Consider the following 14,598-nt stretch of genomic DNA (forward strand, 5'->3'; position numbering starts at 1 on the left):
CCAGGGCATTGTTGTAACTCCACTTCTGCTTCTGCTTTTTGTAAGTATTGTGATCTTAAGAAGTCTTTTTACTGAGTAATTTTGCATCTATTAAATAGCATATTTAATACAGAGATTTGGGTGGTATAGCCATGCTTAAGTAACGGGAGATGTTTCTGGTTGGTATTTGAAATAAACTGCCTTCCAGAAGGGACATAAAAGCGTGTCACAATGAAAGCAAACAGTAAGTGCACTTTACTGAAAGAAGACCAAAACTTGTTGCTGTTGCAGCATCACAAAACCCTGTGCTGCTGGGCTGGGTCAAATGCAAAGGCTTGCCACGTAAGGTGATCAACCAGTTAGGTGATCTCTTGAAGAGCTCTCACATGCAGGAGTTGAACAAGATTATAATGATCTGGAATGGGTGACAGGCCAGTTGGAGAGAGCGCTGCTGAGATCAACAAAGCTGCACTCTTGGGCAACTAAGCTCATGGGTATTTTTGTGGTAATGGTTAGTGATGTCGGAAGCAGAAAGACAAATGACTGGAGCCCTTGTTTATCACTAAGGTGATGCTGCTTCATTCCTGTTAGTTCAAGACTTTCTCAGTTGTTATGCTCAGTCAGGATCCTCAGAGTCTGGGGTAGAAGGGCAAAGACCAAGTTTTATCTTCAGAATGATAGTAGATATTATTGAATATACAATGAAGAGACTTTAACAGACAGGTGATGGCTCTTCAGTAAGTCCTGTGTCAGCAAGTCTTGATGCTTCTGGGGAATTTGCAGGCAAAGTATGGTGCAAGTTACTGGGGATTGTGGCTTCATGAAGAGGAAGGAAGTAGGCTGAAGCACTTCAAGGATTTCAGGAGAGGTGTCACTTGTCTTGCTTATTTATGTTACTAATCATATGATATGTAAGCCAGCACCCTGGAAAGGGAAGCAAGTGTGGAGTTAGTCTGAAATAATTTGTAAGCAGCAGGTTGTTTATAGTAGGGATGTTCAAGCAGCAGATGTACTATATACATATATAGCGGTGTATACTACTAAACTGGGACAAATAGGATTGTGAGAGTAGTTGTAACATCAGCTACTGTTTCAGTAAAGCTGTGTGGGAAGATTTTTATTTTAGAGTATTTTTATTTTACTGTAGCAGATTGTAATTTATGTGACACAGCTCTGTTTACACAAGACCTGCTTTGACTACATCATATACACACCAGCAGAGCTTTCCTTGTATTCTTGGGACCATGGACTTACCATGGTTGAGAAAGACAATTGCTCTAAGAAAAATGGATGGTTTGTTTTTCTTTCACCAAATAAATTGATTCCAGATGATCTGCTTCGCTGTTTTCCTCTCTTCTTACCTCCCATATGGAACATGTATCTTCCAGGCAAGCACTTATCTGGAGACTTGTGTCTTTATTTCTAAGCGACTGAAACTTCATCTCTTTTTACTTTATCTCTCTGGCAACTTTCCCCCTGCTATACCCCGCTGAGTTACGGTTCTCTGTATAGCCAAACCTAAGAAAGGACTGTTTTTTGTAGAACTTGAAACGTTAAGGAATGATCAGCATACCTTTTCAAGCAAGATAAAGATCTTTCTTTCAGTGACTTTATGGACAGATAACAAAATATTCTGTTCCCTAAATTGCAGTTTATTACTGTTACTTCTCAGTAGAGATGGTAAAACTTTTTGTGTGCAAGAACCAGAAGGCATAGCATATGCTTCTGTTCTTCCTACAAGCCCTAGAGATGTTTGTATAAGAAGTGTGTAAAATGCACATTAATTGTTCTGCTGTTTGTAACATGACTTCGAGCTGTTCTTTTTGAGGAAGATAAACACGTATTATTTTTTCATCAGAGTAATAACCAAACTAGTCTGGGGATGGGGGGGAGTTCCCAAAGCTGCGGTCTTTGTCACAAAGCCCCAAACTTGAGGACTTCTCTTGGAGTTAAGTAAATATTTAAAACTCCTTGATACCTTTGCTGAGGTCTTGACACATAAAGAACAGTCATTCGGATCAGATCAGCCACACATCTTGTCAAGATGAGGCCCTCTCTGAAGGTTCAGTTTATCCAGTGGCAGGTATTTGGGACAGCAAACTAAATGTATGTGCTCTGCTGTACTCTTCCTGTACCCTGGCAGTCTACGGTTTGGACTGTTGAACACTTCTTTTCTTGTCAACCTCTCTAATTTTTCTTTGAATTTCCTTGATACATCTGTCTTCCTCAACATGCAGTGGCAGCAAGCACATAGCTCACACACTTCTGTTGGCTTGTTTTAAACCTGTTGCTTGATCATTTCATATGGTACTGCATCATTACCGTGGAATGAGAAACAGTGACTAGTAATTTCCTGTTTGTCTTTCTGTACCATTCATTAATTTAGTCATGCCAACTTAGTTTTAGAGCTTAATTAATACAGGGTGGGATTTCAAGTTTCAAGATACCGTTTACCTCAACAGTAACTGAGCTGGGCTTCTGAATACCATTCAGGGACCTGTGAACTCAATAATGCCTCCAGTGAATTTTGATTCATGAATTTGGTGCTCACTGGCATTAATTCTTCCACAGAGTCATACTACTATATAGTCTGAATGCTATATTCTATTAGTGATCCTATTTGTAAGGTTCCTTGTATATAGCACATAAAATATCCTTAGTGCTGCCAGAAGTAAAATAGATTGTTGTCCATTAGCTTGTTGTTGTTATGTAGCTTAACCTGTGGTAGTGATTATGGTTTAAATTTTGTCCCATGTGCACCGGAGAATATAGTGTTCTGTATTGCCTTTTCAGTTGCTAATTGCCTGGTAATGTAAATGTAAGTTGTCTAAACAACATTGATAAAGACATGTTGAAGCTTGTAATAAATAATGCATTTAATGCAAATAATTTGTCATCTTAAATGAATGGTGTTAAATGTAAGATTGTCAGTTACATTTCTGAAAACTGTATTTCTGCTATGAAACTTTTGGTTATAATGCTTACTCAAAAAAAGGTTTCTAAGAGGTTACATTTGATTTAATGAAACCTTAAATATTGTGCATGTAATTACCAGACTGTATCCTTGTGAGAACGCTTAGCTAGACTTTAAAGAATAGCAGCCTTCAGCATGGATACCTCTGATTAACGTTTTACCTAATAAGAAGCTATTGAATCTTGGCTTCCACATGCATTAATCTGCAATATCATCATCTTCATGTTAACTCTTATTATTAACAGTTAATATGATATATTCCCAGCAACGGTGTTATAAATGGGCAATGTCCCATAAACTATATATAATTGATTAGGGTTCATATATATGGTGAGGAGAAGCATTGAAACAAAGTACTGTAAGATACATCAGTTTCAAGTTAACATAGGTTTATGCTGTTCACATTTCTTTGCAACGTTCTGCAATGTTTCATTAATGGTGATTAGGAGTGTGTGTACCAGAGCATTCAAAGAAGGATACTGTCTGTCTCCCTCTTGTCAGGTCAGGTACGTAGCTGAAACCAATTATCATGAAGATTTTTAAGGCAGAGAAATAAGTTTTGATTTGTTTGCTCAAAAGTACATTGTAGAGAGAAAAAAAATGCTAGAAATTTTAGCAAAGAAGAAATTTTGCTTTTGGAAATAACCTTTTTGTAGTCATTATTTATTGATATAGTTAAGTAATTCCTGAGCAATTTAGTCACTTGGGTATGAAACAGTACTGTTACTTCCCTTTATTTTTGTAATAACATTTCCCCTATTTTTTTGTAATCTTTCAAAAGAAAAAGTTTTCATAAAGAGCCTTTACATTTCAGTGGTTTAAATAACTGCCTGTCCTGGCATAATTTCTGAGGAAATTATGAGAGCTAAGCAAGGTGGTTACTCGTGGAGGTGACAAAGTATCCAGTGAGCTAGCAGAGGGAGCAGAGGTAGGAGGAACTGACCCAAATCTGACACTCCAGCTTTGACTAGTGAACCTTGTATTTCTTAACCCAGTTCTATTGACTTAGCATAAACTCTCCATAAATATAGGTAAAAGAAGCTCCAGTCCATACTGATGTGTGGCTGAGACAGAGGCTAACTCCTATCCACCTGCAAGTATTTATGATTTAAATTCGTAAGTATGCTGCATTTGGGCATATTGACATTGCAAAAAGACAGTTAAACAAAAGGTATCATCATGCTGCGGAGATAATAGTGCTGTGATCTCTGATAGCCTCAAGTTGTCAGTGCCTTTTTATAATGTCTCATTTGAAAAACAGAACTTCAGGAGTACTGTATTCTGCAGCAGATATATATCACACACAGATATATATATATATATATATATATCTATAATATCACACATGCATGTCTGTGACTGAAAAGCAGAAATAGCTATGAATGGAGTTTAATTTTCATTCAGAGATTTTATGTGCTTTTGTATCGCCCAGGATGGAGGGCAGCCTGATGCCTCAGCAAGGTCCATGTCTCTTGGATTTGCCCTGGAATCAGTGTGTGTAGATACTGTACTACGGTGCAAGAGGAAGCAGTGACCTTTCGCCTGTGAGCATGGCTCTGCCCTTCCCAGCTGCACTGGAATAGGGCTCCCGCTCTGTTGTGAAATTTGGTTGAGCACATGGACTCACAGTCATACCAAGCCACAGAGGCTTATGATTTTGTTGATTGTATTTGGTATCAAAATACAAGAAATCAGTCATCTGCACAGTTGTTGGGGCCAAATGTGATGCTGCAGTTTTTATGGCACAGCATCCCAGCTCTGCCATGTTCTTAATTACTGTTTGAGGTTCAGTGCCTTGACAGAAGTGGTCTCTGCAGTTGTCGGAAGCACAGTCAGTTAGCTATCAAAGAAAAAGTCAAATTGCATGAAGCTATGCATCGTTATTGAAAGCTATCAAAGAAAATGTTAGAGATAAGTGTTCTAGATTTGTATGTACAGTCTTCAGAAGTGTGCCTGCAAACCAGTCAACATGGAATGTTAAAAAGCGGATACAAAATCCTTGTGTATTTTTAAGAAAACACTTGGCAAAACCTTCCTGTAACTGTCACACACTGCTTCCATGTTTGCTGTTTTACCAAAGGGGGTTACTGTGACATTTGTGTCACAGTGGACTCTTCCTAAGGCTTTATCAGCTTGCTCCTTTCCTTGATTTATTCAGTGATGTTTTCTTTTCTGGTAACTTCTTAAAGTTTTGGTGTTTAGAGTAGATGTTTTTATGGTGGCGTTGTCGTGGTGATGTCATAAGTGACAGAAATTTAGGTGTGGTCAGTGAAGGAAATTCTGTGCAAGTATTGCAGAGGAAACAAAAACAAGATGACTTCTTGCAGAAGTCAGATGACTGGTGAAGGAGGACATGAATGAAACTAGGTGTTGATTGAAATATTGAAGTTTAAAAATTTTCCCACTAAATTAAAAATCCCGAAATTAAAACTTTGTTTTAAAAGTTAATAATTCTCAATCTTTTGCCAAGTCTTCTCCAATCCTGTGCTACTGTATTCCAGATAAATCTTTTTATTAAAAGGAGCTCTCATTACTTAAAATAAACAAAAAAATGTATTTCTACACACCATGTCTTGTTTTTCCCCTCACACACTTGGTAAATGAAAGTTGATACTAGTCAAATGAATCGTTAAATATGCAAATATTGTAGTAGCTGGAAAGCCTTGGAAGTTGATAAGGAAGTTGATAATGGATTTCACTAGTATGTGACAAAAGGCTGATTACAGGGGGAGGGGGGGCAAGGGAAGAAGCACCACAGTGCATTAGCTGTTAAGAGATCAGCTCATTCATGTGAAAGATTTAAAGTGCATCATCATTTCTACCTGGTTATTTACCTCACCATTTACTTTCTCTTTAATCATTGAGAAGACAAAATACTCAGATCTGATCCAAACCCATTACAATTAACAAGAAGTTTGAAATGACTATTGTGAAATATTTGCATAAGCATTTTATTACATTTTCAAATGCAGGTTTTATGGCTTTATTATATAAAATTGCATACAGATAACAGCCAGGGAATAATCGGGGGTCCTTCTCTTCCTGCTGCATGTACAAATTATTGTATATTTGTCTAGGCAGAAAGCTCTAATATATGTAACATTTCTGTGGAAAACATTTTGTTACTTTGTTTTTGCTCTTGGAATTTTACATCTATACAGTGCTAGGGGAGTCTTTTATGCATGCATCCTGCTTCTACGCAGCAGACACTGAACGTACGTCTTGACAGGATGCATAGAAGCAGGACACTGGGAGGAACCAGTCACAGAACAGCCAGTCCTCCTCTATTTCATGCTGAGCGATTTATCTCAAAACGGAACATGTTTCATTTTAAAAGTTAAGATTTTTGCTCTCCCCTCCATCCTTGCAGTGCTAGAAACTTGCTGTCTCTGATAAGGAGATACTTCTAATTTTCCCTTGGTAAGTATTTGTGACAGGTCTTTTGCACATTTGTCGTTGCCAGAGTTACATGCACCTGAATAGCATTTCTGTGAGATTTATCTTCCTGGCTCAGACATAGTGCACATCTTATCCCCTTTCCTAGACTTCATTCAGCTAGGCTGAACAAACCATACGTTTTGAATCTTTGCTCATAAAACAGAACCCTCATTCTCAGGTGTTTTCCGCACCTGTTCTAGTTGTAATTCTTTCTTCAGTTCAGGTAAAAAGAATTGTGCACAGTAGCAGGGTATTCTCAACAAGGGCTTATCCAGGCCTTGTACAAGCAGTTTTGAATAATTTATTTCTTCTGGTACATCGCTGCTGTCTTTTTCATGGATGCATAATATTCAAGGTTCTTAATTATCCTGTGATTTACTGATCTATTTGTTTCCAGTTAGTCACCCCATGTTCATAGCAGAGCGTTTGGATGCTAGTCCCAAAGTCGCAGCTCTCTAAGGGTACTAACCATCTAAATCTAACTCCTGCTTAGGTGCCTTTGGGTTGTATGTGTGGTCTCATTTCATTACAGGAGCCCTGAAGATCATTGTTCTGTGCTGAAGCAGAGTTGTAGCTCTGGTATAGTTTGAGAATTCCTATGGTTATGTTTACAGCTCTATAAAAGGCTTTAAAATTGACAAGTTTTTTTGGGTTGTCTTGGTATTTAATGTGTCATAGAGGAACCCAGCATGGGATTAGGAATCTGTGATCACTTCAACAAGAGATACCTAAAATGTAGTCTCCTTGCTCTACCAAGAAAAAAAAAAAAAAGAAAAAGAAAATCATTTTAAAAGTTGGCAGTTTGTCAGCTTTTCTTTTTCTACACATCTGATTATGAAACTGACTTTTTTGGAAATGGGAGGATATATGCAGACAGGGTTTTTTATGTTTGTGCCAAATGAATTCCCATGGCCAGAGAAGTGTATAGAAATATGGAAGAATTTGCAAAATATACCATGAGACCAGAACATCTTTTTCCTTTTTCTTAGCAGAACTAAAGACCTATATCTGCATTTAAGTTTTTAAGAATAACAACAAAAGATCTGTATGTTAAAATACACAGTTGCCAAAGCACTGGACATGATCTGTGTTGTACCTTTAGTCCCTTTCTCTGAGGGAAGAGTCAACTTGCTGGTTTTGATAGGCAGACTTTAAAGCTTTATTTTAAAATTTATATATATTATTTTTGGTACCTCCAATTCTGCCAGTGCTAGGAAATTGAAGCTTATTTGCTTTTGAATACCAAACCTTGTTTCTTCTCATGGTATAGAAGCTCCATTCTCAATGATGTACCTCCCTTTCCCTTCCCTCTCCTGCTGTCCGCACCTATTAGAGGCAGACAGTTTCAGTACCAGTGACTCTTGATCAGTCTCTGGGAGCTGGCATCCCTTCCACAGCACCTCTGCCTCACAGAGCTATCTAAACATTGCTTGGGAAGGGTAAAGCAGTGGAGCAGGAAGAACATCCTAGTGACCTGCCAGCTCTGTGTAGACTGTTGTGAAATGTTAGGCAGGAATGACTATTTCATCCTTTTCAACCTCCTTCTGCAATTCCCATGATCAGAATAAATTAAAGACCTAAGGCCAGACAAGCGTGTATTCCCAAGAAGGTAAAATTAAGACTTACTGCTTTTTGTTTTCCTTCCCCTTTGGTAGTTGGTTAATGTAAATAGTTTGGCTTGCTACGTTCTTACTGAAACATCTTCAGACATCTTTCATAGAAATCTACATTGCAGAACAGGGAAGGAAGGTCAGAGTATTTAGTTTTTCAATTTTTGTGAGAAGGCTGATTTATACTTTCCTACCAGTGTATTTTTTGCATGCTTGAATAGATCAAAGAAACTTCTTTTGCTTGTTGTCAGACATCCAAGCTCCATTTCCTACCTGAAACCTGTAGCCAGGCAATGTAGAAGTTGTAGGTGCCTGTCAACACCATTCCCATGCAGTAGCACAGCCACTTCCTACTTCTCAGAGTCGGAAGATCACTGCAGTAACTGGCCAGGTACTTGGGTCATTTAGGGTGATGTGTATACTTTTCTGCTGTAACACAGCGTACCACAGTGACTGGGTCAAGATAAGGGTTCTGGCAGGAGTCAAGGCAAGGGAGGGTTTAGTTTAGCTGGTTGCCCTTGTTCGCTGTCCTTCATTACTGAAGAGGACCCCATCCACATCTTTTCTAAAAGCACATCACCTTCCACTTCCTTTCTGTAACAGGGCTGTCATCCACAGCAGGACGTAAAGGGCAGGGTGGTCCAAACAGGCCTCTGAGGCAGCTGAATCTGGACTGGATGAGAGTAACCAGAAGCAGTGATGAAGCAGCACTGAAGAAAAAAATTAAGAAGATAGGTCTCAGGGTATCCTGTCCCAAAGGTGGAAAGGAAAAGCTTAAATTTAACACCTCACATAAGAGAGCAGCCAGTGATCCTCCCTGACAGTTCAGTCCTGTTTTCACCCCTGCCTTACTTCCTTGTCTGTTCTTAACAAATGGTGAGGCTGAAGTTGGCTGACAGTGTTTTAGAGTACAAAGACACAATCTGAGGAAACATGTTAATTAGAGGAGAGCACTGGAAGAGTAAGGCCCCAGAGGACAGCTGCCTCTGAAGTGGACTCAATGTGTGCAACACATGTGACACCAGATTGTAATTTGGAATGACTGGTAGGAGGTCAGTTTCTTCTGAATCAGTGGCAGTTGTAGACATGGGAACACCCACTGTGATACCTACCCAGTCTGCCAGAAAGATGTGAGTGGAGAGGGCATCTGGCTTGCGGAGGCAGTCTAGGCCTGGAAGTGGAATTGTCTTAGTGTTATGCAAGCAAGGCTTTTGTTTGGTTTTGTTTTTACCACAACCAGTTGAGTACATCATATTAATTAAGGATAAGCCAATGTTTTTACCACAAACTCATAAACAAGCCCACTAAATAATTTGTTTTTCTAACAAGTCTCCTGAGGAGGAAAGTCTAAGACTGAATTAGCAAGAATGCAACAGGTGAGGTTTGAAGTACTGCATGGGGACAGCATTGTTTGAATTGTTTGGACAGGTTTCCCTGGAATTCTCTCTTATTACGGCCAGATCCAGCAAATACTTGCAGAAGGTGCAGTCCCTGCTCATGTGAGCTGTCCTTCTGAAATCACTCAGAATTTTTAAGTAAAAAGTGCCTGTTCCTTTCCACAGGAAGGAATCCTCAGGATTTTTTTTATTTTTTTTTTTAATACTTACTCTATTCAAACATGTCTCACTCATTAATAAGCTTTTAACTGAAATGCTGCTATCCAGATTAGAACATGACAATCACTTTACAGTATTAAACTTCTCTTTAAAATAAGCACAGACAAGGACTGACGTGACAATATGCTGGCATGAAAATTTTTGATCACTTTTTGATAAAATGGTATGTTTTATTTCCATTAGAGATTGCAACCAGATTTTCTCTGTAGAGCAATAAATCATCAGCTTGAATCTGTTGATGTTCCTACAGCCGTTCTTAACAGGGCTTCTGGTTTCTTCCCTGTGAAGAAAGTTTTATATTTAGTTATGGATGTTGTTATAACAAGAAGGGCAGCCAAATATAAACAGATATTTTAACACAGCGCTAATTTCAGTGCAATGTGGAAGATCTAGGTGTTGGGGTTTTTTTGGTTTTGTGTTTTGTTCGTTTCTTGACAGCAAATGCAGTACAGATCTCAGCTTGATCCCACTAAAACCTGAGTAAAATCATAGTTATTCATTCTGACAATATTTGTATTTGTAAATGTTTAAAAAGGTTTGATCAACATTATATTGAATTTTGTTTCCTCTGTTCCTAAATTGTCACTACTCATCCTTACAATGGATGGGACCAGCACAGCCAAGTTCAAAGGAAGTCTAGAGCACAGGCAGCACCTGAGATCCCATGGGACACTTACATTTGTTAGCCTGATGACTTCGCATACTACAAACACTGAGGCAGTTCTTAGTCAAGTTCTGCATCCGTTATCTTCAGCTCCCTATGCATGTGCGATTCCTCATGGTTAGCCTCTGTGTGTCCAGAGGCTGAGTTAAAAATTCTTTTTCTTCTGGGTGATTGAAAAGTTCCTGTCTTTTTTTTTTCTTCAGCTTTTATCTATCTCCTGTGTCTTTCTCTGGGAATAGATTTAAGATTAAGATGATGCAGGAGTTTTTATAGGCTTGTTGTCTCAGATTCTTACCAAAAACCAAACAGCCCACTGAAGTTATTGTCACAATATACTGAAGGGAAGCAGAATTCAGAAATCTGCCTGAGGAATAAATAATATCAGTGCCGTAGATGGGACAGGGAAGTCTAACACCAGAGTAGTGCAGGAAGGGGACATGGAGCTGAGCAAACATGCTGCTCCAAACCTCTGTGCCTGTTGTGTAGCAGAGTATCGGGACCCCAGAAAGAAGCCAGCTCCACTCTGTTCTGTAGAAACTTAACGAAAGTGCTGGAGACTGGCACAATAATGGCATTCTCAACTACACAACTGAAACAGGATCAAAAATAGCGTGATCATAGGATCATCCAGAAGAGGGAGGAGTCATGTTAGAAGCAGCAAAATGACTTTTTTGTCAAGAGAAGAGTGTTATTTTTTGTTTTGTTCTGTTTTTTTGTTTTTCCCTCCAAGCCAAATGTAGTTGAAGAACTCGCTTCCTCTGGGCAAAAGGAGTTAATGAATCATTCATTTATTTTGACGTTGTGGACTGATCTCTGTATTTTTGCCTCATTTAAAATGTAGTCAGGACATGACAGTTACCTGAAATGTCTGTGGTGGTCTTTTGCTGGTCCAGGTGACAGCAAGCCGAGCCTGAGTTGCTGGGGTGCAGTTGAGAAAGTGATGAATTATACCCTACTACAGAAGATTTGTTTCTTTGAATACAATAATTTTATTTATCTTAGGGAAATTGGTCTGTGATATGAGTGGTTTCCTTTAGTATCCAATCACAGTATATGTAATTCAGTTTCTAATTGTGTAAAAATGTATCTATCTGTGTATATACTAAGTGCTACAAATCCATGATAACTTGAAGATGCTGTTTTAGAAGTAATATTTAAAAAATCTGGCAAGACAATTGATGTTTGAAAGGTTGCCTTTTCAGCAGTGTGTTACATTGTTAAACAGCTTTTCATTCCTGACTGAGAAACTGATTAAACACCCTCTAAGCATAAAACTTTAAAACAGAGAAGTCCAATCAATGTTTTTATAAAAATGCACAAGAGCCACTGTCAAAGTGTCACAGTTTCACAAAGCCGTGCAGGAATGTGGACTGCTTGGTTAGATTCTCTCCTCTGTGACTCAGGCAGATTTTAAAGTTTAAAAATCTTCACTTTCACTTGAAAAAGCTTCTTTGAATACACAGTAAGTAATGCTTTTAACTCCTCAGCATACAGAAGGAAAAAAGAGTCCAAATACAGTTTGAAAAACTATGAACCTTTTAAAATTTCAAAAGCTCCTTACAAGAATTCAAACAAGGAGACCATGAGTGCTATGATGGCATTTTGATGCTCTGCTTTCTGCAAGGAATCAGGAATCGTGCAGATGAGCCCTGTTTCCCTTGGGAATGAGATATGAGTACTGTCTAACTTCAGGTACTCGTGTGGGTGATCTGAGTCTTCCCCTGGAAGCACTTCTCCCTCTTGCCTCCATGGGAATTTAGGCTCTGTAATCTTGGTGCTCTCACTTGCCACCCTTCTTGCAGACTGAAAGCCTCATCAATGACGTTATCTTCAGCTCCCCTCCAGCCATCTGCTGCACCTGCATCCCTTAGAGGGGATGGTGGAGCTGTGCATGAAATGGGTGAGCCCTTATTTGTTAAGTGGCCAGGCCGAATCTCACCTGATGTTGCCAGTCAAAGTAACACATAAGAAACAGACGTACCCTGGGTGTTCAGCCCAAGGCTCTCTACCTAGAGTACATTCAGAATGGGACTTATCAAAGAAAGTGGTGGGATGTGTTTACAGGAGAATAGACTTTGTCTGGTCCCACTCAAGAGTCCCATGATTTCCTAGGGTGCTGGAAGGGAATTCAGTGTTGTGTTCTTTCCCAGTTTGGATGCCACCCACGCCCCCCAAGAGCTCAGCTTGCATGCACACACAGCCCTATTGGTGTGTACACTGTTCTCCCAGGCAGTACATACACAGTCTGCAACAGTGGTCTACCTGCCCTTTACTCCTCAGGTGACTTTCTTTAGATACAGCTTATAGTTTTACATTTCTGAATAAAGTAAAATGCTTCACCATGGGAAACTTCTGTTTTTTTTCCGGTCTTTGAATTTCTGAAGAATGTTTTTATGCCAAACCCATTTTTATGGGCATATGTTGATTTTTCTAGGCAGAGTTATAGGAAGTGACTAGATTGTGTGATCACCTTGTCTATCATGCCTGCAGGTGGCTTTGAAAGGAAGACACATGTCAGAAGTGTAATGTGCAGTCAGAATGTAATTTATGAGAGTGATGTGTGTGAGAATGTAGGAAATCAGCATCATTTAGAAATGATTCTGAATTCTGTTTTCATTTTGAGGATTGTTAAGGTGAAGTGCAAAACGTAGAATAATGTGGATCTGTGAAATCCTCAGTTTAACATCGTTTACCCTCCTCCTGAAGCAAAGTTGTCTGAGGAAGTTCTGACAAGGCTGTTTCAGTTGTCCTAGTATATGTTTCTTAACATACATTCTATTGCTGTTACAGATAATATTAAACTAAATTACACGAAACTTTTCAATGACATAGCATAGAATAATTCCAATCAGAATGTAAAAAAATAGTGAGTATTTTCCTAAGCATTCTGAAGTAAGTTGCAAAAAATCACCTGTCTGAAGACAAAGCTCATCACTGTCTGTTTGTCGTAATGAGAGAATAGCTATATGCTTTCAGTAGATATCTCTTTTTTCAACGTCTTTGAAATAGAAACTGAATATCTTCACTATTAAATTTTCTGTTATTTTTATTCTGAAAATAATGACACCGTTTTTTTGTTGCTTGATATTTGCATAGATGGTATGGTTAGTTAAACTAACTGCTTCGTTAGGAAGAGGTTCACTCTCTGTCTTTTTAGAGTATCATCCTACAAATGCTTATATGCTTTACTTTGCACATGTGTGTAGTAGGGATTCAAGTAAATGAGTATTGATGGAACTACCATTTGAGGTTATAAAATAATCAACCAGGGATTGTTTTACTTTTGTTATTGTGGAATACCAAATGCTTTATTGGGACTTAACAATTAAACATGTGCACATACTTCCAAGTTTTTATGCATAAAATAAAAGTATGTTAACATGCAATATCTACATACTTGTAGATACTAAGAAAAAGTTGAATATTAATGGTATGTTTTTATTTTGTAGCTTGGATCATCCTCCTCTGTGCCTTTTACATCTATATTCTCGCAGCTGTTTATGACTGTTGTAGTCCCCCTTATTATTGGACAGGTATGTCTTTCAAATATACATCCTTGTTTAAAAAAATAAGATAAAGAAAGCGATCTTAAAGACAGACTGGCAACACTGTGTGCTCCACATAGGAAACAGCCTCAGGATAGTGAAGTCTAATATCAGAGAAAAGATGCTACAGTACTCCCTGGAGCCACATTGATCTTTGTGGAGATTGAGCATCTGTCCCTCACTACCACAAACACACACTACTGCATATCGAGAAGGGAGTTTGTGAACATAAAGCGGGAAAAATGGCAGCCCAGACTGTGAGAAATTCCAGCTCCATACAAATGAGCTTTGAGAATACTATATAGTCCTTTTGTCACATGCCCTTTGCCTGGATGATGAGGGAAGTTCTCCCTGTGTAGTGTCTGCTACTATTTACAGGAATAAAAAATTCTCTACCTTAAAAATATATGTAAGAGCTAAACAGCCAGAAGTTAAGAAATAGTAAAATTAAGGCTGCTTGAGCCATTTTGCATATGCTTTATGATAAGGGTGGTAATTGTACAATTGCAAACTATTTATTCTATGTGACTCCTCCATCATTTGTAACACTGGATGGAGGGTATTCATGGAATGAGCAGCTGTTCAGTATTTCATCTTTTACTCATTATTCATATTAGAACACAAGGCCTTATTTTTCATGGTGTATGACTGAAATATTTCACTGAGTGCAAATATACTAATTACAATATAAGGTTTTCTCTAACACTTGTCTCTGTGGTATATGCTTTTTCACAAATATTAATATTATCTTTTCTTCCACTTCATGGTGGGA

The 14,598-nt window shown here is 38.5% G+C and overlaps 1 protein-coding gene across 12 annotated transcripts in view; it reads left to right on the forward strand.

Annotated features, from left to right (window-relative positions):
• The window catches only part of SLC10A7 (solute carrier family 10 member 7), a 180,673-nt gene that overhangs the window by 95,513 nt on the left and 70,562 nt on the right, over nt 1-14,598 (forward strand). For 6 of the 12 annotated variants that reach the window (XM_083834712.1, XM_083834720.1, XM_083834702.1 and 3 more), the window contains 2 exons: nt 5-40; nt 13,731-13,814. Coding sequence is in view for 8 of the 12 variants with exons in the window: in XM_083834720.1 (XP_083690846.1) it covers nt 5-40; nt 13,731-13,814 (120 nt within the window). In the remaining 4 variants the exon portion in view is untranslated. Of the gene's footprint in view, nt 1-4; nt 41-3,984; nt 4,070-13,730; nt 13,815-14,598 lie in introns of those variants that run through there. The other 6 variants (XM_083834708.1, XM_083834718.1, XM_083834717.1 and 3 more) reach the window with 4 other exon arrangements.

Source organism: Anser anser (genome assembly GCF_964211835.1).
Source record: "Anser anser genome assembly, chromosome: 4".
NCBI lineage: Eukaryota > Metazoa > Chordata > Aves > Anseriformes > Anatidae > Anser > Anser anser.